The sequence below is a fragment of the Pan troglodytes genome, chromosome 7, assembly GCF_028858775.2.
Source record: "Pan troglodytes isolate AG18354 chromosome 7, NHGRI_mPanTro3-v2.0_pri, whole genome shotgun sequence".
NCBI lineage: Eukaryota > Metazoa > Chordata > Mammalia > Primates > Hominidae > Pan > Pan troglodytes.
Window position 1 is genome coordinate 10021760 of NC_072405.2, and position 27149 is coordinate 10048908.

The 27149-nt window shown below is 38.4% G+C and overlaps 1 protein-coding gene across 3 annotated transcripts in view; it reads right to left on the minus strand.

Moving 5' to 3' along the window:
• The window catches only part of CSMD1 (CUB and Sushi multiple domains 1), a 2064385-nt gene that overhangs the window by 98173 nt on the left and 1939063 nt on the right, over positions 1–27149 (minus strand). For all 3 annotated transcript variants that reach the window (XM_054657204.2, XM_016960221.4, XM_054657205.2), the window contains one exon: positions 18190–18375. In XM_054657204.2, the coding sequence (XP_054513179.1) occupies positions 18190–18375 (186 nt within the window). The remainder of the gene's footprint in view (positions 1–18189; positions 18376–27149) is intronic.

Genomic DNA, 27149 nt, shown 5'->3' on the forward strand with positions numbered 1-27149 from the left:
GCATAATAGTTTAACAAGGGATTATTTAGGAAGACTAGGATGCTTCTGTTATGTTCTTACTTTGTTATTTCTTCCCACAATATCATACTTAGAGAGGAAAAAGTGAAAAGAGAGTAAAAATATAGTCTATAGGGACATTTTCATTTCATGACATTAAACATTATAGACTAGGGAATAAGATAAAACTGAGAAATATAGAGGATGGTAGAATACATGAAGCTGAAGTTAAGAACTGGAGCAAAAATATGAGTCGAACATCACAGAAGGCAAAGCGTGAGCCAGGGGCACTGGGGAGAAAGGGAAGGAGGGCCTCGGAAACGGCTTTCTACTGAACTCTCATTTCTGCCCAGGGATGGCCCTAACACTCAAAGGCAGGTGCAGTGAATATGTACACCTCCCCTAAGACTTAAGACAAAGTGGAGTTACAGTCAGGAGGCAACACGAAACAGCCTGAGTACCTCTGTGCTGACATTTTTAAAGAAAACACTTGGTTCTTTCTAACAAAAATATCTTAGCTAGATCTCTCCTAAGATACAGGGCTGTTCCCTGTACCTGCCAGCACTCCCCAGTCCCCCACCATCATAGGCAGATACTGCAGAGCGCGGCTGCTCCCAGAGACGCGCATCTGTTTAAAAAGCTCTTTTCACATTGTGTATGTAATTGTATATGTAATTTTACTGTAAGCGGATCCTCACTCACAACGACACTGAGACAGAACAGGAGGGTATCACTATTATTTGTATTTATTTGCAAGTTACAGAGGAGCAAGGAAGCCCAGCCTCACCCCAACTAAGCCAGAATTTCCATCTGTGGGTCTCACATCATGTTGTGTTTCTGACTTGTCACTTTCTCTGAACACTAGAAACAATACGGGAAAATTTGATTTATTCTACAAATGACTAAAATGAGTAACTCCAAGCATAGTTTCAAGAATTGAATGAACAAGAGCTCCAAACACACTAGCATACAGATATCAAATGAATAACAAACTCCTGGAATGTTTTAAAATTTTGGTCAACCTGGAAAAATGTAGCAAAAGAAAGTGTTTTGCTAATATAAACTTTATAAATCAATATTTTTAACAATTACAAGTGAATAAATTGCCAGGTCAAGTTTTGTAAAATTAAATATGTTTTCAAAAACATAAGGGTTTAGCTGGCATGACAGACATTGTTCAACTTGCCAGTTTACCTTATATTCCTTCTTTTTTATTTTTAAGGAAATATAGGCTACCTTCTATTACCTTAAAGAAAACAACTATAAAGGAATAATTTTCTTCAATTTTCACAAATTCAGGAGAACATTTACTGGAGATGATTTCAAAATATTTGACATGGTTAATACCATTGACTATGTTCATATGGTTGACACATTTTTGTTCTAAAAACCTTAAATTACGCTTCCCAAATCCAGATCACTTGAAAGTATAAACAATAAATAGTCCTGTGCATAAAAGACACATTTCCCTGACTTGTGAGTGTTTCAGCAACAACACAAAATACTTTGCATTTCACTTAAGAAATATCAGCTTTTAATTTGGCCATGAGTAATTCTGATTTATTATAGACTCATTCAGCCAGTGACAGGATAGAAGAATAAACATTGCTTTAAGATATTTAGACAAGGGAAGTGAGATTACCATAAATAAAGCCCTTTGCCCTTCTCTCTCAAAAATTTCAGAAACTTATCATAAATCTTCTGTGATATTCTAATCAGCCCCTAGATTCTGGATGCAATTGTTTTGTTTTGCTTTGTTTTGTTTCTTAACAGAGAAGTTTCCCCTATCGTACTCAATGTGGGTAAGTGCTTCTTATAACCAACTGTAGTTGAAGCACATTTAATGAGATTTATAAAATTATGATTAGATGTCATTGGAGTAAACTGATTTAATCAGCCTCATAACTGTTCCTCATACACACAACTAAAGCAAAGTGTGCAGTCTAGCACTAAAAACCTGTGCTTACTGGACACGCGAGAGAAAAACTGGTGTTAGTTCTAGTACCTTAGAAGCCTAAATAACAAGACAACTTTGGTTTGGGTAAAAAATAAATATAAAGTTTTTGGGGAAAACTAGGATACTAAGACCTTTTAAATGTGTTTCATACCATCCAAATTCAACGATCCTCTCTTAAAAAACCCATCCACCAAGACAAAATCAAGAACATGGGATTCTTTTCTTTTTGGCTTTTAGAAAATTATTTCAATAGCTTTTTGGGGTACAAGCGTTTTTGGTTACATGGATAAGTTATTTAGGGGTGATTTCTGGGATTTCAGTGCACCTGTCATCCAAGCAGTGTGCACTGTATCCAATATGTAGTCTTTTATCCCTCACTCATCTTCCTATCATCCCCTTGAGTCCCCAGAGTCCACTGTATCATTCTTATGCATTTGCATCCTTATAGATGGGCTCCCACTTAAAAGTGAGAACATAACGATATTTGGTTTTCCATTCCTGAGTTACTTCACTTAGAATAATGGCCTCCAGCTCCATCCAAGTCCCTGCACAAGACATTATTTCATTCCTTTTTATGGCTGAGCAGTATTTCATAGTGCATATATACCACACTTTCTTTCTTTTTATCTTTTTTTTTTTTTTTTGAGACAGAGTCTGGCTCTGTCGCCCAGGCTGGAGTGCAGTGGCGCAATCTCGGCTCACTGTAAGCTCCGCCTCCCGGGTTCATGCCATTCTCCTGCCTCAGCCTCCCAAGTAGTTGGGACTACAGGCGCCTGCCACCACAGCCGGCTAATTTTTTGTATTTTTAGTAGAGACGGGGTTTCACAGTGTTAGCCAGGATGGTCTGGATCTTCTGACCTCGTGATCCGCCCGCCTCGGCCTCCCTATACCCCACTTTCTTTATCCACTCATTGGTTGATGGACACTGTGTGGGTTTCATGTCTTTGCTATTGCAAATTGTGCTGCTATAAACATGGGTGTGCATGTGTCTTTTCCACAGAGTGACTTCTCTTCCTTTGGGTAGATGCCCCGTAGTAGGACTGCTGGGCCGGATGGTAAGAGGATATGGGATTCGTAAGGACAAAAGTTGTTTTTGGATTTTTGCTTTACCCTTACAGCTTAACGAAATGATTCCTAAATGAGTTATTTAGAATAAGAGTAGAGACCAATTAATAGAGTTTTAAAGTTAACTTCTAGGAAGTAATTTACGGGCTCACCTGAGAGTGACTAGCTTTTTAGAAACATTAGACAAAAAGGTCTCAAGGCATTAAGTTCTAGCTGCTTCTTCCCCAAGATTTCCACCTGAATCTAGACCTTCATAACACCGTCATATTCTTAGGGTTTCGAATCACCAGACTTTTCCTTATTCCTGCCACTACTGTTTTTTCCATTTGTGAAGCTTCTAAAACCTTCAGAAAATCGGGCATCTATATTTCTCTGGCCCGGCTTTCTTATTTTTTATACTATGGTTATTTTAAAATAAATATATTTGAGCAGACTTAGATCCTGGAATATTTAAATAACTAACTATAGCCATATTAAATAAATAGTGTTCCAATGCTATCGGTAGCCTAAAGGCAAACCAGCCATGGAATCTGATCTCAGCGAGACAAGACCAACACTGAATTCACCTCATCCAGTTAGTGATACCAGCAAATAGGCCTTTGAAGTTTTGCAACTTTATTACCTAAGTTCAATATCAAAGCTACTTTTTAAATTTCATGAAATGCCTGATATCTTAATTACATAAAATGAGTCTAATCCAACCCCCGGGAAGGATTTTGAAAAATAGTATGACTGATCCAAGCATAGATTTAAAGTCAAAAGTCTTAGTGTTCCATTCTTTGACTTGTTGGGCTTAATTGTAAAAGCAATACACAGCATTTATATTACTGGTGGCTCTCTTTGAAAAGATTGTTTCCTTATTTACTTCTAAAACATTCCTTAAAGTTTTTCTTGTGGTTATTTGTTTTGTTTTTATTTGCATGTTATAAGGTTTCACATGTTGCCTGCTTTTTGAGGCCATGGTTTTACCATGCACTGCATATAACGCTGAACTGGGTGTTAGACAATTCCTCAAATTAAGAATATCCTTAGAGCTCTTTGCTGGAAAAAAAAATTCGCTTAAGTATTCTTTCCTAATTGCCCTAATTATAAATTTTTTCTTACAATATTTTAAATAAGAATATATCCACATACTCAAGCGTAATTTGTTGATTATGATGAAGACGACCTTAAACCTTAATGCTATTATGGATTTGGCACAGTTCGTGCCATGAGAACCCAGCCGGAGCCACATAGAGGCTTAAACTTCATCATGGAGACAAGCCATAAAAGCCAGCAGCTGGCATCTTAGCTGGTGACTATATAGAGTAGGTAAACTGATAAGAAATTCTACAAGAATAGATGGCGACAAGCTGACTAGGTCAACTCTTGAGTACTTTGGATGTTCGCAGAAGAGATCTAGAGAGAAAGTAACCCAGGCAGCAGAGTGGGAGCAAAGGGTACTTAGAGAAAGTGGGTGGTTGGCCATTGCTGTAAACACCGTGTGAGTGAGGCAGACACAGGAAGCTGAATTATAAGAAGGTATATTCCTAGATTCCTGCAGAGTGAAGGGTCCTGAATTTTCAACTTCTAGCTTTCCCAGCCCGCAAAATCTGACTCCAGTGCCTGAAACCATTTCTTGACCCTTCCTTCCTTCCTTTTTTTCCTTCCTTCCTTCCTCTCTCTCCCTTCCTTTTTTTCCTCCCCTCCTTCCCTCCTTCCTTCCTTCCTCTCTCCCTCCCTTCCTTTTTTCCTTTCTTTCTTCCTTTCTGCCTTCCTTCCTTCCTCTCTCCCTCCCTTCCTATTTTTCCTTTCTTTCTTCCTTTCTGCCTTCCTTCCTTCCTCCTTTCCTTTCCTTTCTTCCTTCCTTCCTTCCCCCTTCCCTTCCCTTCCTTCCTTCTCTCCCTCCCTCCCTTCCTTCCCTCCCTCCTTTCTTCCTTTCCTCCTTCCTTTCCTCCTTCCTTCCATTCCTTCCTTTCCTCCTTCCTTCAATTCTTCCTTCTTTCCCTTCCTCCCTCCTTCGTTCCTTCCTTCTTTCCTTCCTTCCTTTCCTCCTTATTTTCTTCCTCATACATTATGACAATAAACTTCCACCACCTGTACTAACCTGAGGAGGCATTTTCCACTTCTTGAGATTATAAGCCCTAAATGACCTCGTGTGCATTTTACAACCTTTGAGAAATGTGGATTCAGAAAGGCATTTCACAGGCTTAAGGTCTTTCAAAATATTTTCCTGTCTATAGCAACATGAGTTACAGCACGGCCTTAAAACCCAGAGATTAGAGTTAATTTAAGGAGATTGCCTTTAAAAATTAAGGTCGTTTAACACTGACACATGCTTTGCCAAATATCAGCATTCATATTAGATTTGCCGTCCCCAATATCAAACCAAACGTGTTCCTCTTCTAAAAATTAATCTGGCTTTAATAAACATAGCCATAGCATGGAATTCTCTTAAAAGAAGGGGAGTTTCCAAGCAGGTTTCACTGAGAATCCAGAAAGTGACTCCAACCTCAGAGATGTCCTTAGACCACTGAGGGTTGAAAAGGAGTCTCCTATGGACTGGTGCAGAAGGCTCTCCCCTCTCTCACCTCTACTTCTCCTCCTCCTACTTGAGAGTGAGAAGTCAGGCTCTAGAATTTGGGGAAGATGGAAAGATTGAAATAAGGAAAGAACATCCAAACTTTATGTTCTGTTTATTTCCTCATTTCTAATATCGCCACCAAAATGTTAATGCAGCCAAACACTCCCATCAAAAATATTAACTTCACCTGGCTACTATTAAGTAATATATAGCTTGGAGAAGCTTTAGTTTCTCAAATGGATTTTAACTCTTATTGAGTGAAAGGGAAAATCAAGGTGTAGATAGCATAAACACATTGAAATATATATACATATATAACATAAATATTTATGTATATACAAAATGATTACAAATTGAAATCTATCTATATAAACATATAAACATATATATGTATATACAAAATGATTACAAATTGAAATATATCTATCTATATATACAAACATATGAACATATATATGTATAGACAAAATGATAACTAATTGGGCCGGACACGGTGGCTCATGCCTGTAATCCCAGCACTTTGGGAGGCCGAGGCAGGCGGATCATGAGGTCAGGAGTTCAGGACCAGCCTGGCCAACATGATGAAACCCCGTCTCTACTAAAAATACAAAAATTAGCTGGGCATGGTGGCGTGTGCCTGTAATCCCAGCCACTCGGGAGGCTGAGGCAAAAGAATCGCTTGAACCCGAGAGACAGAGGTTAGAGTGAGTTGAGATCGTGCCACTGCACTCCAGCCTGGGTGGCAGAGTGAGACTCCAGCTCAAAATAATAATAATAAGATTATAAATTAATAGATGATTTGAATGTTTTGTCGAAAATAATCTGTTAGAATATTTCTGAGTAATATTTTCATATAAAACATTTAATGGAAATGGTTTGCAGCATCATGAACATTTTAAAATGTGTTGAATGTTTCTACAGAAGTTCCAGTGTCATATTTCTGTTTCCTTTTCTCTGCCTAATATTGCAAAGCATTTTTCTTCATATCGGTAAATAAATTATCAATATTTCTGTACAAGAAATAATAATTTTCTTAACCAACATGAAAATGGCTGAGCAGAACTTAAAAATATTAGAGAGCTCCTGACAATTTTGAATTACATGAAATTGATGTCATTCAACATTTTTGGACTTAATAAAAAGGAAATTTTACAGAGTTAAAGCAAATAATTTAGAAAATTCTCAAATATTATTTTAACAGTTAAATAGATATGTACTATAGAGCAAAAATATATCCCTTAAAATGCATTTTTTCTTGTTTTCTTTACAGCATTATATTAATATAGAACAAGCAAATTCTTCTATTTTATATGTATTACTTGTTCTCTGATCCCAAACATAAAGAATCCCAGGTAATATCATAAATATGCTTGAAAAGGCGCCAACATGAATATACACACCTTGAAAACCTTTTTCTAGCAACATTTAAATTTTTTCTAGGCGTAATATTATCCATAGCATCAGGTTATTTCTTTTTCTTTTGAAATGTCAATGTAAGTGTTGGCTGTGTAGAAATATTTTTGGTTGTTACATGCTTGTAGCATTTCAAAGAAAATAGCACCACATCTTTCTGTAGAGATGTGAATTTTAAAAACTCATACATAGATAGAAATGTGTGCTAATATTCCCATCTTTACTCAAGTATACGTTTAGAACTGTTAAATGAAAGATGAGGATGCCAATCCACTGCTATTTTATAAACCGATGAACTTCATAGTCAACACAGCACAGCGTTTTTGCCAGCCTGTCCCAGCCTCTTTCTGGCAGCCATCAAATGGTGGTAAACCCCATCTAGCTGACAGTCTGTGGGTGTAAAGTGTTTTAAAGCAGTACAGTACAATCACGCAAACATTATGCTCATTTCTAAAATGTCTTTTGACATCACGGTCCTCTTGGTTTCAGAATATGTTAGTGATTATTGTCCACCCTTGATCTCTGTGAAACATCAGCTCTGGAAGGCACAGAAGCCTTAACAACTTTGTGCGGGCTCCCATGCCACTGGGAACCCAAGCCTCCCTCATCATCACGCAATGGTTTCCAGCACCTGCCAACTCTGTTCCCAAGCCACCCAGGCAGGAGGGTGATGGGGACAATTCTCCAGGGGTCTCTTGTGCGTCTGGTTAGCTAAGATACCAAACTGACTTTTTGGCCTGAACTATTTCTTCCAAGCATGTAGCAAAAAGCCTTGGAAGAGAGAGGTAGATATGCACCCTCCTATCTAGCACAGAGACTCGTGCATCTCGTTACCTAAGTTACCAAACTGACCTTTTGGCCTGAATTATTTCTTCCAAGCAGGTAGCAAACAGCCTCAGAAGAGAGAGGTGGATATGTACCTCCTATCTAGCACAGAGACATTTCCTTTTATCACCTTAATAGGTATTTTCTAAATGTATTTATCATCTGCACACGATGATGATGCATTTAGATTAGGTGGGGATGGGACCTTTGTTGGACTTTGTAAACCTGCTTATGGGAATCCCCTGTTGAAGCACAGCTGAAAGCGGGACGGGGACTTTACGCTAGTTCCACATGGGTAACCCTGTGGATGAGCATAAAAGGACCATCTTCAGTGCTGACTCCATCACGGACCAACTGAGCAACCTTGGGAAAGGTACTCAAGCTCCCATGAATACTCTGGGCATGATAGCAGTACTTCATAGGTTTGTTATAAGAGCTCAGAGATTTAACTCGTGTAAAATGATTAAAACAGTGCCTGGTGCTCATAGACATAACCTTAGTTTTTCTACATTGAGTTATTTATAGGTCGTATAAACCTAGTGCTAGATATGACCTAGTACTGCAGGATTATATGTACATACAGTACTATAGCGCATATAGTACGTGTAAACCTACAGTACTAGGTCACTATGGTGATATATATATAGTGATATACATATAGCAATATATACAGATTATATAGTTCCATACGTCACTATAGCGATAGGTTTCTATGACCTATAAATACTAGATATGACCTAGTACTGTGGGATTATACGCACATATAGTACTATAGTGCATATAGTACATGTAAACCTACAGTACTAGGTCACTATGGTGATATATATATAGTATATATAGTGATATACATATAGCGATATATACAGATTATATAGTACCATACGTCACTATAGCAATAGGTTTCTATGACCTATAAATACTAGATATGACCTAGTACTGTGGGATTATATGTACATATAGTACTATAGCGCATATAGTACATGTAAACCTACAGTACAAGGTCACTATGGTGATATATATATAGTATATATAGTGATATACATATAGCGATATATACAGATTATATAGTACCATACGTCACTATAGCGATAGGTTTCTATGACCTATAAATACTAGATATGACCTAGTACTGTGGGATTATACGTACATATAGTACTATAGCGCATATAGTACATGTAAACCTACAGTACTAGGTCACTATGGTGATATAAATATAGTGATATACACATAGTGATATATACAGATTCTATAGTACCATAGGTCACTATAGTGATAGCTTTCTATGACCTATAAATACTAGATATGACTAGATGGAACTGGTAATATAAACCTATCACTAGATACGAGTATAAAGCTAGTATTGCTCTGGTTTGCTTTCCCTTTTTTATGATGTATATAAATGGCATTTAATCATGTAAAGTCGTCATGGTGCCCAGCATAGTGTAGGTCCACATAAATAAATTGTTAATGACTGCTTCGCTTCACTGACTAGTAGTAGTTTTAGCTAAAGAAACAATACCCAGGTATTGTGATTAGAACTTAGGGGGTTCTTTTCATGCAAAAATCACACATTGATTAAACATATTATTAACAGAAAAACAACATACCAGTTTATTTTAAAGTGCTCTTCATCCAACACCTTGGACAAAACCGTCAGCCCAAAGTGAATTCAAAAAACAGATTATAAGGCAAACAGTGACAATAGGTATGGACAGGCACTACCAAAAAAATGCAATTTGTTCTCTAATTAAATAATGTCATTCTCAAGTGATATAGAGCTGTCATCTTGACAGAATTCCTTTTTTGCATAAATATTCATAAATAAAAATGTCTCTACATATTGGAAAGAGCTGCAAACACTCTACAACAGCAGCTTAATGTCTACTTCAGGGGGAAAAAAAGCATTAAAATCCTCTTCCATTGAAAGCTGTTTATTTCTCTGGTGTACCACAGCTAAAGATGAGTTATGATACCAGCTTGATGTTGATTATGTTATATTCTTTTAATCAAAAAGGAAACACTTATAATATTCTAAGTATCTTCAGCCCAAATACCATGTCATAGTGAGCATTTGTAAATAACCAGACTGTATTGTCCTTCATATGTGAAGCTGACACTACTGATGTGTCAATCAATGCCAAATGTTGGGCTAAAGCATTTAATATTTATTTATTTATTTTCTTGTTGCATGAAAAGGTGATTGCATTCTAACTTTTGTGACCTACCACATTTAAGATGTGTATACGTTGTTCTTTACTTTGTCCTAGAAAAGACATTTTAATCCTGTAGGGACTTTGCTCACTGACGCCAGAGAAATAAACAACTTAGTTTTTCATTGGAAGGCTAGCTTAATGGTTTTGTTTTCTCCTAAATACACAGTATATGATACACATCTATTCATCATTTTGTCAAACTGTTAAACCCAGTCCATTAATACCAATAGCCCTCACTTATTTCATCATGTCATTAGCATGAATCGTGCCTTCGATGATCCAAATCCAGTCTCAGTAAATAACTGAAATGAAAAAAAAAAGGGACCTCAAACATCTGCCTCGGAGATCTGTACCACTGCAAGAAGGCGGCAAATGGAAGCATAATTCCTTATTATAACCTTCATTTTACTAAAAACCTGAGGGTGAAACGAACTAATTGTATTTACCATTTGCATTTACTATTTATCAAAGCTGAAGTATTTACCTCTTGAGATTCAGTGTACTGATCTACATATTATTGCAATTGTTAAAGAAACTTAAAAACTGTTTCATACCATCATATCATATAAAGGAATGAGCCCCGGGGAAATACATACTTTGACATTTAATGGTAACCAAATTTTTCTGGCTAAGAGGTAAAGTTTTATGCTTACTCTGCCAGATTTTTTCCATTTAAATTAAGTGAAGAAAAACAATCCCCCGAATACAAATTAAATTGGGTTTTCAGCCCTTGAATACCAAGGAATTTTAACACAACAGCCAAATCTCTTTTTTACAAACTTTAAAGAACGACGGGAGGAAATGCTTACTTGAAAGCTTCAGAGGATGCTTAGAAAATGTTAACATGGATTTCCATTTTATTATAAACGTTACATTTATTTCCTCATGTTACTGAACATATCATAGTTGGTATCAAAAGAGTACTCACGATGCAAATTGACTTTTTGCTGTTTAACAACCATTTAATGGAACCTACAATAACTTCTTTACAATGAGAAGCAATTTTGTTAATTTTTGTCATTGTAACTTCTTTAAAGCAATTGTACATCTAGATGTGTATTTTAAAACAAAAAAAATATAGGTATAAGTGAAGCTACCTTAAGCCCTGTCATATATTTTACATAGGCACAAAACAGTTCTACTGATTGATACATTTACCTGCGAACTGCAAGAGACCCCTTATTCCTGATTTTTCCAGAAGATTTTAGAGAAAATTAGGCCTTGTCCTTAAAGCCACTGGTCTATTACCTATACTCAAGCGAATGGTGACCCCATCACCTACTTAATACTTGTCAGAATAAACCACACGCAATGTTAAAGTGGCACCTGTTTCCTGCTTGTGTTCTCAGTTTTATAATGCATCAGATTTAAAAATCATGAGAGCTAGTAAGTTCCTACAAGCAATATATCCTAGAAATTAGGAAGAAAGATTCTCTTCTCCGATTTTCTGGACTTTGCTACTTACTGTATCCATGACCTGCACCAAATTACTCAACTCATGCCTTCTTTTGGTTTTCCTCTATACAATATGGTGATAATGAAATTACATACCTCATAGTAATTAAGTAAATTAACTTGTGTAAAGCTATTGGAACCAAGAGTGGAAGACAGCAGGGGGTATAGGATTAGTTTCAAGCTAGTAATTACCAACATGGTGTGTAGCCCTACATACACACACAGGGACTCACACGTGATGTGGGTGGGGCTCCAAGTCTGCCTCTTTATCATACCTGACTTTTACTTTCACTTTTGGAGAAGGGAGCTCAAAATAAAGAGAAGTTTGTGAATTTCCTTCTACCTCCATGGAACTCTCAGGAGTTTTTCTGCAGAGGAGTGTCCTCTTTTGATTGCTATGCTCACAAAGTCCGTCTGGCTGTTGTTTGGAGACACAAGGGAAGCGGAGGTGAGGCAGCGGCGGTTTCAGGAGCTCAGGTGGTGACCTGGGTGGTGCGGAAGTGAAGCCACGTGGATGCATGTGTTTCAGAGGCAGGGCTTGGTGAGGGAATGAGTGTGAGAGCAAGAAAGGAGCTGAGGGTTACAGGAGATACCTGTATGCCTCCTCCGGTTCCTTCCACCCCACAGTGTGTAGCTGGGAATGTCCTAAGGCTCCAAACCAGGCTTCTGCCCACCTTCTTCAACTCTGCTTCTTCTTTTTATTCCCTTCCGTGGACATTTCAGAGCTAACAGTGCGCTCAAATCATGTCTCCTGATCCTCGCCCCCACGGATCATGAAACCAGGTGAATATTGAACTATCTCTATGTACAGGCTGCTGGAATGGACAGAGCCTTGAATTCTCCCTCCACCACGGTACAGTGTACTCCCAGGCAGGCCTTGGCAGCGTTACACAATTGCTGCCTTTTCCTGATGCCCAAAGCACCGGTGTCTAATCAAATCATTTCCAGGCAGCCTTCCCCACAGCAGCTGAAGACTTCCAATACTTCCCTAGAGGTTTCTGTGATGCCCAGCCACATCTGTGTGCTCACATATGGCAAATTCTTTGATACCTCAGTTATTTTCTTTGTATTAAACCAGTAAGATAAGGAACATAATATCTTCTTCCTAGGATTGCTATTCTAATTGAATCACGTAGCTTAGACAAATGTCTAGAGTGACTCTTCAAAGAACCGCTCTGTGCCGGGCGCAGTGGCTGACGCCGCCACTTTGGGAGGCTGAGGCAGGTGAATCCTGAAGTCAGGAGTTTGAGACCAGCCTGGCCAACATGGTGAAACCCTGTCTCTTCTAAAAATATAAAAATTAGCTGGGTGTGGTGGCGGGTGCCTGTAATCCCAGCTAGTCAGGAGACTGAGGCAGGAGAATCACTTGAACCCAGGAGGCGGAGGTTGCAGTGGACCAAGATCCAGATCACACCACTGCACTTCAGCCCAGGCAACAGTATAAGACTCCCTCTCAAAAAAAAAAAAAAAAAAAAAAAAAGAGTGGCTCTGATTTTCCTCCTATTTTGCCAGGCCAAGCTCTGGTCCCAGCCATCTCTTCTGTAGAAACTTGTCCCAGACGATTCCCGTGTTCCTTCATCTACATCCGTTATTCTTTTCCGCTGCTGTTTGCATCCGGCCTTCTGTTTCATGTCCTGTGCATATCTTCAGGCTCTAAGGGCAGGAGCTATCACTTACCAGTCTCACACCAGTGGTTACAAGCCTGATGCCCCATTCAGAGCACACGTTCCAGGACGCTCAGTGAGGGGCTGCGAGTACACAGCTCCTGCCTGTACCAATAATGTCTCTGCCTCGCTGTGCCCATGGAACTCACCATCTCACGTGCTGCCCTGACGGAATCCAGGGCACTTTGTTTGCTGCCGTCTTTTCAAAACTCTCTGCTTCTCCCTTCCTTTATCCCCAACCAACGACTTAAAACCTACATTGTGTTTCTTTTCCTCATAATTTTCACATAGTTGGCTCTTTATTTCAGGGTTATGTAATGCCAATGCCTTTTCTGGCAGATATAAACTACTTGCATGGACATTCTAGAGACCAGCTTGCAATGCAGAGGAAAACACTTGAGTGTGTCTAACTCCTCAACCCAGCTATGTGTGGCCTTTACACAGAAATATGGCTCATATGGACATAAAAAGTAGTTTCTGCTTATGCCGTGAAGGCATTCTGTTCTGGATGTATTCACAAACACCTCAACTTGATAGTGATAGACTGAAGGTTCTTGTTCATTTTGTCAATCTGTGAAGTAACAGGCACATGTATGAGAAATCCTTAAAGAAATCTAAGGGTAACACATCATTGCTTAAAATAAAATTTCACTGAGACGATGTATCTGTGATACCCAAAGAGCTGAATTATTTTCAGGTAAAACAATTTCTATTTAGCTTTAAAGGTAATGAAAGTACCCATGTCAGTCAGGACACTGACCTAAAATCAAATAGGTCAGTATAAATATTCGTGACCAACAAGACCGATCTTGTAGGAAACTGGGAGATGTTATTTTAATTAATTTTACAAATTACCAAATTATATTAAATACATTTTGAAAAAAGGTGTCCGATACATCATATTCTGTTGTAGCCAAATATAATGGATGTAAGAAGACATTATGTTATTGGCAAAAAAGTAGACAAATGGGTCAATGGAACAGAATACAGAGCCCAGAAATAAACCCACATAAATCTAGGCAATGAACTTCGAGCAGAAGAGCAAACACAACCCAAGAGAGTAAGGATAATCTTTTCAATAAATGGTGCTGGAAAAACTGGATATCTACATTCTAAAAAATAATCCAGACACAGACCTTTTGCCCTTCAGAAAAATTAATCCATTATGTATCACACACCCACATATAAAGTTCAAAAATATAAACTCCTAGAAGATAACATAGGAGAAAATTGTGGTGCCCTTGGGTTTGGTAATGACTTTGTAGATACAAAAACAGAGGCAGGATACATTTTAAAAAGAACAGATATGTTGAACTTCATTAAAATTAAAGTCCTCAGCTCTGCAGAAGACACTATTAAGAAAATGAAAAGACCAGCCACAGACTAGGAAAAAAGGGTTTGCAAAAGACATATGGGATAAAGAACTGGTATCTAAACTATATAAAGAACTCTTAAAAAAAAAAAAGGAAGTTAACAACCTGGCTAAAAATGGGCAAAAGGCCTGAACAGACACCTCATGAAAAAAGACAAACAGATGGCAACTGAGCATATGAAAAGATGCTCCACATCATGCATCATCAGAGTATTGCTAATTAAAGCAATAATAAGATACTACTGCACATCTACGAGAATGGCCAAAATCCAGACACCGATAGCACCAGATGCTGGCGACAACGTGGGGCAACAGGAACTCTCACTCATTGCTGGTGGGAATGCAAAATCCTGCAGTCTTCTTTGAAGATAGTCTGATGGTTTCTTAAAAAACTAAAAATACTCTTACCATTCACTCTATCAATCTCAACCTTCGGTATTTACTCAAATATGTTAAAAACTTATGTCTGTATAAAAACCTTGCACACAGATGTTTATAGCAGCTTTATTCATAATTGCAAAACTTGGAAGCAACCCAGATGTTGTCTGTAGGTAAACGGGTAAATAAGCCATGGTCCATACAGACAATGGAATATTGTTCAGTACTAAAAAGAAATGAGAGCTAGAGCCATGCAAAATCATGGAGGAAACTTAAACGCTTATTACTAAGTGAAAGAAGCCAATCTGAAAGGCTCGGTGCCAGATGATTCCCAATATATGACATTCTAGTAAAGGTAAAACTATGGAGACAAAAGATCAAGGTCAGTGTTTGTCAGGGGTTGGATGCAGGAAGGCGTGAATGGGTGGAGCACAGGAGACTTTAAGGGCACAAAAGTCACTTTAGGCGTGAATGGGTGGGCACAGGAGACTTTAAGTGTGATACTATCATGGTGGATCCCTGTCATTACACATTTGTCCAAGCCCACAGACGGTGCAACACCAAAAATGAGCTCTCATGTGAACGCTGGGCTCTGGGTGATGATGGTATGTCAATGTAGGTGCATCCATTGTAACATGCACCCCACTCTGGTGTGAGGTGTTGATAGTGGGGAGGTATGCACATGTTGAGGACGGTGTGTTTTATGGGAAATCTCTGTGTCTTCCATTCAATTTTGCTGTGAACCTAAAACTACTCTCAAGAACAACGTCTGTCAAACAAAGAAACGAAAGCTCTGAAAATAAAAATTACATTTTATAAAGTGACCTTGTCATTTAGCAAGTCTTTCTCAGATAGTATACAAATTTAAAGTGGGTTTTCCTTTAAAACATGGCATATACTTGACATTTTATGCATAACACCTAGAGAACTTAAAAAAAAAAAAAAAACTGATGATTGGTCTCCACCCAAGACCAGTTGCCTCAGAATCCCTAAGGGTCAAAACTGGACATTAACATTTACTTTAAATCTCTCTAGAGTATTTCAGTGCATACCCAGTAGAGAACCACTGGCATTATAAAAGGGGTATAGGATTTAGAACAAGAGGGAGTAGAATTCAAACTTCAAATCTGCAAATTAGTAGTTTTCACCTCATTTGTGTCCCAGTTTTTCAGGGTTTTTATGAGTTTTGTAGATAAGCTATTTGAAATATTTGGCAGGAAATACAGACTTTAAAAATGGAGGCATCATTATGAATGACCTCCAGGCTGTGTGCAAAAGAAACATTGTCCATAAATGTCTGGGACATCGTGCTTATTAAAATCAACCCCAAACATATACATATTGCCATCTGTTAAGTTCCTATTTTGAGAGAATAATTCTGTTTAGGACTGAACTCAAAAAACATACCAATGTATCTTGCTATCCTAGCCTCCCATACTATTACTTAATTGCAATAAAATAGTACCTTCTTAAATAGAAAATAACCAAGAAATACTAATGTTGATTCAATATTGTCTGACTCTCAGGAAATGCAATAAAAATGATGAAATAAAGAAAAATAAAAGCTGTTGGGAAGAACTCAACCGCCTTCCATAATTGTTTGTCTATTTATATCTAAGTATATGGATATAAGTTAGTTTAAAATTTTTAACATGACCAAAATACTGCAGACAAAAAGAAGCCAATGATCTGATTTTATTATTGAAGACTATGTGAATCCTTCTGCTAGTATCACTGGAGCAAAAATATCATTGTAAATAAGTAAAAAAATAGCAGATACTGGTGAGGCAGTGGAGAAAAGGGAACACTTGCATGCTGCTGGTGGGAGTGTAAATTAGTTCAGCCATTGTGGAAAGCAGTGTGGTGATTTCTCAAAGAACTTAAAATAGAATGCTCATTCAACCCAGCAATCCCATTATTGGGTATATACCCAAAGGAATATAAATTGTTCTACCATAAAGACACATGAACATGTATGTTCATTGCAGCACTATTCACAATAGCAAAGATATGGAATCAACCCAAATGCCCATCAGTGGTAGACTGGATACAGAAAATGTGATGCATACACATCATGGAATACTATGCAGCCATAAAAATAGTGAGATCATGTCCTTTACAACATGGATGGAGCTGGAGGTCATTATTCCAAGTGAACTAATGCAGGAACAGAAAACCAAATACCACATTTTCTCTCCTGTAAGTGGGAGCTAAACATTGAGTCCACACAGACATAAAGAAGGCAGCAATAGGCACTGGGGCCTATGGGAGGGTGGAGGGTGGGAGGAAGCTGAGGATTCAAAGACTATCTATTGGGTACTATGGTTGTTAGCTGGCTGAGGAAACTATCTCCACACCAAACCCCCGTGACACGTAATTCACCTATATAACAAACTTGCACATGTATCCCTGAACCTAAAATAAAGTTTTTTTTTAAAGGAGATCATTCTATATGTACCGACATGTAAAGATATACATGATATATTAAATGAGAAAGATTATAGAACCATAAAAATTCATTGTCTATATAGAAATGTTATATAGTTTTTAACTTAGAAAAATTGGGAAGTTACATTATTTCCAATTTGAGACTAGTTTTAACATACCTGCAATGAAAACCTTGCTGTAGAAATTTAGTGTGTATGTGAGTGGAATTCTTCTTCTGGTGGGTTTTGCATTACAGACTATTATTCCATAAGACTAGAGTTTCAGAAAGTACTCCAATTTGTTACTCTTTTAAGATTATTACTATAGACTGTAAATAGCTTTCTCGAAAACTTACCCCACTTCACAAATCAAATTAATGCTTTATTTACTGAGCATCGATGTGTTATGCAGAGCAGGTGATACACAAATAAATGAGGCACTGCTTTTGACTTCAAAGAACTTAAAATTAGATGGAAGATAAATAGGAAAGATTGTGTTAAATTATGTTTTAACATCTTGAGTACAGTGTTATTGCAGGGCTTAATGTCTCAATTTCCTCTAGATTTCATCCCTCCAGATTGAAAATGGCAGCACAGAATAGGATGTGATGTGCAAATTACATCGTGTCTATACTGTCTATATTTAGGATTCACCTAACATTCAAGAGTGCATAGCACATTCTAAATGGCTGAAAATATTTTATATGAAATACATTGGTTTTAATATTGCTATGATGAAAGAGACCAAATCCTCACAAGGTGTGGGAGAGGACCTCTGAACGTGGGAACCTGGACTTCTCCCGAAAGCATTCAGTTCCCACCTAAACCCACAAAGATGGGCAGATGCCCCTGAACACTTACGCTTACACGTGGGCGGCTTCCCCTTGTTACTCCACAGCCCATCTTCTTGACACACGGCTGTTGCTTGCTGGCTGGATTCAAGCTTGAAGCCCTCATGACATTCATAGACCACTTTACTGTCCAAAGTGAACTCGTTCCCGGTAAATGAACCGTTTCCTGGGGATTCTGGGATTCCACAGGACACAGCTGAAAAGAAATGAAACAAATGTAGGCTTATTCTTACAGAAATTATTTTCCAGTTATTAAAACCATTGATTAATCATTATTATTGACTCCATTTTTCATTAAAATTGTGAATTTTATTTCTTTTTTTTTCTTTTTTTTTTTTTCTGGACACAGAGTTTTGTGCTGTCTCCCAGGCTGGAGTGCAATGACTCGATCTCAGCTCACTGCAGCCTCCACCTCTTGGGTTCAAGTGATCAAGTGATTCTCATGCCTCAGCTTCCCAAGCAGCTGAGATTACAGGTGCACACCACCATGCTGGCTAATTCTCTATTTTTAGTAGAGACTATTTATGTTGGCCAGGCTGGTTGCCAACTCCCAAACTCAGGTGATCCGTCCACCTTAGCCTCCCAAAGTGCTGGGATTACAGGCGTGAGCCACCATGCCCAGCATGAATTCTATTTCTAGGGTGTGGGATAAGTATACACATTTTCAAAATCTTAAGGATGTTAAAGGTTAAATGAAGAACAATGGAAAATGGGTCAGAATAAAAGCTCTTCATAATTATTTTTCTGGAAGATAAGACTGACCACTCTCATGCAGCTTAGCCGCAGTCTGACATATTTTATCAGAGGGTGTGGCCACGGGAGCACAACGTCACACACTCAACTTCATCTCATATTGGAAAGAAAGAAGAAGGGATGAAGCAGCATCTTTATCATCACAATGCTTATTGCAGTGTAGACTCTTTGGTGTCTAAATTCCTAAGAATCAGCCGCCTCAGCTCTGAAAAGCCTTCCCTTTTTATTGCTCCTCTCCCCTTCCCCAATTCATTTTCCCTAAAGTCCCAGGAAGTTCTGTCACAAGAAAATAGGACATAAGGAACTGATAGAGGAGGCACTCGGGGAAGATTCCCAGGGCAGAAGGCAGCATCTAGTGGAGATGTGGACCGCTTTCACGGGAAAGACCATGCAAGAAAGAGGCATGCATGCAGAAGAGGTTTTATAAAAAACAAGATTTGAGGAGAATTCTGTGTAAACCCTTTCTTCTTAAATTTGCTATGTCTGATCCAGATGTATCTACTATGAGACAAGAAAAAAATTCTCAGATGATTACATGTGACAGTCATGAAGCCAACAAGCAGGTAGAGGGTGACATTTCAATAATCACGTACCCACTTCAGCTGCACTCATAAAAGAAAAGTTCTACGGTAACTAAATAAAGAGCCTTCTTTTACTCAATCAGTATTAAAGATATTGTTCACACCATGGATTTAAATTCAGATAGTTCAAATTTTTCCCATGTAGATTCTAATGAGAATATCTGTGTAAAAAGATAGAGCGGGAAGGGCTGGATGAAGAAATTTATATAAACACATAATTCTACATATAAAGAAAATGACTAACCTAAGGTGACACAATGACTTAGTAACCTCTGGCGAGAGAGCAAATCTTATGACTCCCAAACGAGACTATTCTCTCTTCTGCAAAAGCACAGGTTATCTCCGGTATTGTTGGAGTTCCTTGGTTTGCTGTATTGGTTCTTTCTTCTTTCCCAAAATATTAAATAAATACAATGGGAAATTGCCAGAGAAGTAAAAGAAAATGTATTCCCCAATAAAATCCAAACTCCTGGAAATTTCAAGGTCTAAAATGTCTCATGTTTAAATGGATGATCAGGTACTGCAACCATCAAAAATACACGTGGGCCGGGCACAGTAGCTCATGCCTGTAATCCCAGCACTTTGGGAGGCTGAGGCGGGAGGATTGCTTGAGTCCAGGAGTTCTACACTAGCCTGGGCAACATGGTGAAACCCTGTCTCTACCAAAAATACAAAAATTAGGCAGGCGTGGTGGCACACACCTGTTGTCCCAGCTACTCGGGAGGCTGAGGTGGATGGACTGCGTAAGCCCAGGAGGCAGAGGTTGCAGTGAGCTGAAATTATGCCAGTGCACTCCAGACTGGGTGACAGAGCAAGGCCCTGTCTCAAAAACAAACAAAAAACACATGCGTGTGTGTGTGTATGTGTGTGCACATGCATATGTACAGGTGTGTACATGTGTGCACGTGTGTACATGTGTGTGTACATGTGTGTGTACGTGTGTGTGTACGTGTGTGTATGGCATACTACAATAATCCATTTGCAGTAAAAGGAAAACGAAAAACCACAGACATACAGGCATCATGTGGGGCAAAGCATTTCAAATAATAAGTAATCATCTTTGGCTCTGTGGAAGCAACAGATCTGTGGGAAGACTGTTGGCATGTGGAAAATATTCATCTTAATTTCCTGAATGCAGTAAATGCCAGAGACCCATCCTTTCTTTTCTGTATCTCACAATGTTCCAATATCTAGCTTCCTCATCATTTTCTCTCAGATTTCACTCTGATAATCACGTGTTCATGATCGCAAGCCTTCAATTTTTCTCCCACTCGCTGGCTGGAATGTGCGCAGTGTTCAGCTTCCTTAAAATTCTCATTCGGGCAGAGCACGGAATGAAATGACATTTTTCTGTCGGGTGAAATGGGAAAGATGACATTCTACAAACACAGATGAAGCCCCATCACAAAACAATTCATACTCGGGAGACCAAAGCAGAAAATCTTGATAGCCCCTTCTGTTACATCTGGACGCTTATTTGAGCAGTGAACCCTGCCTGCCCAGGTCTTAAGACAACCCATTTAATGTTGCCTGATCAACAACCGGGAATCTTTTTATGGTTTCGAACCACAGTGTTTAGCCCCTTAAGTGTCTTAACAAAAGGGTATTTGGTAGATTTAAAATAACGGTTGGCAGTTGGTCAAAAGTAGAATTATAACACTTCTGATTTAATGAAGACACAGCATAATCCTTATGGACTAAAATCAGGCTCATGGGATGAAGACAGTTTCCTGCTAAAGTTTAGTATTCATTCATCTCTCATTTATTCCCAAAATTTTGCATGATTGCTATAGGACAGGCATCCATAGATCACTATTTTTTAAAAATGCGAATTAGCATTGGCAATGTAAGAAACTTTCACAGTTTGGAGAATTTCCTTACATTTGGTATATCCAAAGAGAGTAAAATTTCTCAGTTGTTTTTTCTTTAATTGTACTAAGGTATTATTGTATGTCCCAGCAGCTTAGGCGAGTAATCATTTATTGATCCTGTAAAGTTATATTTTGTTTGTGAGTACAGGCCTCAAACTCAGACTTCTGAGTTAGTTCTTGCTGTACCTCTCAATAGCAGTGTGGCTTCAGCTAAGTAACTTAATGAACGTCGTCTTCTTACGCTCAGGTTATTAAGACCTATGTCAAAAGGTAATCAGGAGGGTCCAGTGAAATCATCCTTACAAAATGCGAGCCCTCTGTCCACACGACATACGCATTCAATCAATGACAAATTATTATACGCAGAAAATCTAATAATTATTTATATGCAGATTATGTTTTGTATTACACATACACACATAAAATTTTTACTTATTTATTTGCAAATAAAAATATTAGTTGCAAGGATTAACTCTCTGTTATCTACTTATTAAAGAGAGCAAAGACTAAGTTGGTAGGTAGTAAGATGGCTTACTTCACTTACATATCTCATGAGAGGTGTAACAGTTTGATTTCAAAAAAGTAAGTAGAAGAGACGTCCAGTGTTGTCTGAACCTTTAATACCACAAACCCCACATGGGATTTCTTCTTTGCATATCTAAGATCCTTCAAACAGCGGTTATCTTTGTTTCTGCACGCTTAAAACGTTTCTCTGTTTTTTTCTGTTTTTCTTTTTGAGACAAGGTCTCGCTGTCACTCAGGCTGCAGTGCAGTGGCACAGTCTGGGTTCACTGCAGCCTCAATCTCCTGAACTCAGCCCATCCTCTCACCTCAGCATCCCCAGTAGCTGGGGACTACAGGCCCAGGCCACCACGCCTGGCTATTTTTTGTATTTTTTTGGAGAGACTGAGTCCCACTATGTTACCCAGAATGGTCTTGAACTCCTGGGCTCAAGCCATCCTCCTGCCTCAGCCTCCCAAAGTGCTGGGATTACAAGCATGAGCCACTGTGCCTGGCCAGCCTGAGGATTTTGGAGGATTTTTAAGTATTTCCAATGTAAGAATTTTTTATTAAAGATACGTATTTATATGTATATGTATATATAACTTTAAATATTTGTACACATATGAATGTTAGGATTTTCAAGTATTTTCAAAGTATTTAAGAATTTTTTATTAAAATTATATATGTATATGTAAGTATAAATATATGTACACATATAAATGTTAATCAAAATTGTAATATAAGAATATTCTAGATTACTATCTACATAGGTTGTACTATACAATATTAGTGCCTGCCATTTGTTTTTGAGTTTATGTTCCTGTTGGGCCAAGAAATAACAGTTAATTTTTTGCAGCCTAAAGAGAAAAATATCAGAGACAGATAATGGAGAAATCATGGGTTTGCTTCAAGAGAAGAACAAGTGACTATACAGAAAGTTCCACAAATATGAGCCATATAATGCTTATATGGTAAGAAATGTTGAAAAGATTGACTCATTTTACATGCAAACACACACACACGTGGTAAATACCTATGAGTATCATATATAATTTTTCAAGTAACAATTGAATTTCATAAAAACATCATCATCTTAATGGTTATTTTCCTCAACTTGAATTGTGTAAGTTAAATATGCATTTAACTTGCAAATACAAATATGTATGCAAAGCATTATGTTTGTATATATTTAGTAAGATTATAATCAAATAATTAAATTCAAAATCAGGGTCATTAAAACACCTTAGGAAACACTAACTTAAGGGAATCATCAACTATATGTGTATTTGCAGGTATGTGTGTGTGTTTGTGTATATATATGTATACACACTTACAGCTATATGTCTGAGAAAACATATATAAGTACATATGTGTAATTATTATCTTATTTTATACATGATTTTATAGTTTACATAGTGTTTTCACATCATGCTTTTTTACTTAATTTTCACTACAAGCCTATTAGATACAAACGTTATTCGACTTTCTTACAGATAAAGTTAAAGATGCTAACATTTTTTATATCATTTTCACCAAGTCTAATAGTCATTAAAAGGCTGAGGCCTCAAAACGATTCTGCTGAATTCGGGTAGACTTTCTCATCACATTACTAAAGATGCCTGGACTATTGTGATTATGTATTTTCAATTTTAAATCTATCAGATTAGTCTTCACTGAAGTTTTCATAATTTCATTTTCAGTTTAAAAATTTATAGTGGTTCCCTATTTCCCGCAACATGAAAAAAACATGAAGACATGTTTTGTCTTCAAACCTCACCAAAACCTTCCCCTACTCTCCGTAACTTTCCACCATCTGGCCAGCAGACCCTCGCCAAGTATCCACGCCGCCCAGTCAGCTTATTCTCACTTTCTTGCCTTAGTTTTCTCTGGGTTCTTCCGGTCTACCCCAAATATTCTTCTTATTCTGCACCTATTTAAGCCTACTCTAGAGCAGAAAATTGGCTTCAACCAGTGAGTCCTATTCTCATCTGATTGGTAGTGCTATTGTGTGCAACTGTTTGTAATTTAGCAAATATTTATTTAAATAAAAATATTGCTTCACAAAGTTATATATAACTGCACTTTCTATAGTTGTCTGTATTAAATTACCATGTGCATTGTCTTCTCAAAATTACTAGTACTTTAAAAATAAATATCAATGCTGCTTCAACAGATCTGTGCATTCTGAGGCCCATGAAACCAGAATATTAGACCCGTATTTGTGGGTAGACAGTAAACATATACAAATATTTTGCAATCATTACAATTTGCATTACCAACTTTCTTGATATACGAAAACAATCACTAGTTAATTTTTCAATAAACATGATCCTTTTTGGTGCTAATTGCTGACAAATGGTTTAATCGCAACATATAAGGTGCTAAGACAGGAAAAAATACACAGTTGTCGATTTACCGTGCAATCAATCACAGGCCTCTAGAAAGAATGTTTGTGCCACAACTTCTCAAACGTTACTGTGCTCCTTATCCCCAGGCTGTGCTGACGGCACTCATATCCTGATGAAGTACATCTGCGGGAGGGGGAGATTTGAGACTCTACTTTTCTAACAGGCTGCGTGGTCTCGGAGGAGCAAGGATTTAGACTATCCTAAATGCCCTAGGGAGGCTGCTAAGCCTTTGCCCACACACGGTTTACAAACACCTGCTATATAATTCCCCTGCTGAGTGTCCTAGTAGGATCCACACAAATGCCTCAACTACCCTGCAGGGACCTCCCACCTCCTCCTCCATTCTGAAGGGTTTACTACCCCTTGCTGCTTCTCTGAATGCACTTTGCTCAACAGCCAGCCCTCTCTTTAAAAGGAAGGTGTGATGCTGGATGTTGAAATGTTTGGGGAAAGGAGGATGTGTTGGTGATTTTCTTTCCCGCTAACCCTGCGCTAAAGTGAGAATTCTGTTCCCCGCATGTGTCTCCTCACTATTGGATGAGACCATAGGAGATGCTGCAAGTGCAAATGAAGGTCTCCCCATCCCATCAAAGCGTATTTTAGCATGACTATGAATAATAATGGCTTGTTAAGAACTAAAAAAAAAATAAGGAAAAATATTAAAAGTAACATAAGAAGCAGGCACCCCAGACATCAAAAAAAAAAAAAAAGTGCCCTTAAAAAACCAGGATAAACGTTTACCAAAAACACGAGGGCTTCTGTCTTTATAAGGTGATCCTTGCACTCCCTTCCCTGCACAACTTTTTCTCTGCTTTTCTCTGCAACAACTCATGCTTTTTAAGCAACATCCTCAGGACAGCCTCTCAGTTAACAGTTTTCGGGAAATGATTGTCAAGTGGGCTGTTTGTGAGCCGCTGTGAAGGGAAAATGCTGTGGGATAAGCTGGAGAGGAGAGGAGGGGACACAGGACTCAGGGCCCAGGTGACAGGCATGTAGCTTATAGGAGGCACATCAGGACACCCTTCAGAGTTTGAAGATGGGCAGTGACACCAACTCATTTGTGACCTGATAAAACCCTCTGGTTGCCATCAGGAGATGAACGGAGAGAGGGTCCTGAGTGGGGCAGACGTAGGAAGCCCAGTAGGGCAGCCCATGAGAGAGAGGAGAGTGGACTGGGGGAGGGGAAAGATGTGGACGGACTTGGACCCACTGGTAGCTGGGACCAACAGGGTGTGGGAGTCACAGGGAAGACTTTATGTGCAAGCAAGAGAGAGAAGTCATTCAAGCAGTTGGATAGACTGAGATGCTAATTTCTCAAACGGGATTCACTTCAGGGCAAGTAGATTCAGGGGAGAAAGGAGTTTTATCTTAGCAGTGGGATCCTGAGGCACAGTGGGTACTGCAATTAGGCAGTGGGTATTAGGTCTGGAACTGAGAAGGAAGGGCAGGCAGCAAGTGAAGACCATGAATTATTTCTAACATTTACCGCAAACTGGAATAAAGTACTTTCCGGCTCTTTCTATGCCTTATTCAAATTGTGACATTACATAGCTAAGACTATACATTGAGCCTGTCCTAAAAATTACTAACAACTTTTTTTTTTTTTTCTGAGTCTCACTCTGTCGCCCAGGCTGGAGTGCAGTGGTGTGATCTCAGCTCACTCTAATCTCCACCTCCCCAGTTCAAGCGATTCTCCTGCCTCAGCCTCCTGAGTAGCTGGGATTACAGGCATGCACCACCGTGCCTAGCTAATTTTTGTATTTTTAGTACAGACAGGGTTTCACCATGTTGGCCAGGCTGGTCTTGAATTCCTGAACTCAAGTGATCCACCCACCTCAGTCTCACAAAGTGCTGGGATTATGGGCATGAGCCACTGTCTATTAACAACTTTTAAATAATAAAAAATTACTATTAGAACAGACCACTTTCTTGGCTAGGAAGTTAGACTTGCTCACAGGCATGATTGTTGTAAGTTGGTTTACAAGCACTTCAAATTTGATTTCAGAGACTTAAATTCATGCTTCACATTCTCCATCAACTTGTTCTATGGAAACAATCAGATATTTCAAATCTGATACAGGTGATAGCCCCCCTCATGCTTTGAATGCATCTCCTCCAAAATTCAGTTTTCAATATGATAGTATTAAGAAGTGGGGCATTTAAAAGGTGATCAGGTCATGAGAGCTCTTTCTTTGTGAATGGGATTAGGTGTCCCTATAAAAGGGCTTTATGGAGCAGAGTCGTGCCATTTTGTCCTCCTGCCTCCTGCCATGTGATGACACGGCATTCCTCTCTCCGGAGGGCGCAGCCTTTCCCAGACAGCCAAACCTGCTGGAGCCTTGATCTTGGACTTCCCAGCCTCCAGACAGTGAGAAATACATTTATATTCCGTATGAATTACCCAGTCTGTGGTATTCTGTTATAGTAACACAAAACGGACTAAGATACTCCCGTCAAAAAATTCACATTTTAAAGTAATATTTAACAGGGGATAAAATATGTTTCAAAAATTTCTATGCCACATACCATAACATATCAGTATTGCAAACACTTTGTAAGTAAAATATCATCACCATTTTCAATGTATCGAAAAACGGAACATCATGTAATTATAGCAAGAAGAAAAGACTGAAGGTTATGATCGCTTTGTTAACTTTTCTTTCAAGCAATAAGTCTAAGAAATTATTTTAGCACCATTTGAGCATCATTAGGTTTCGAGACACATTTTCAGAACACAAAGAAAATGTGCGTATGCTGTGAAGTGTCTGTCAATTTCAGCTTCATGTTTGTTACCTCAAAGTGAACAATGGTGTGAAACCATGATCAAATATGCACATGTATGTGTAGGAACTA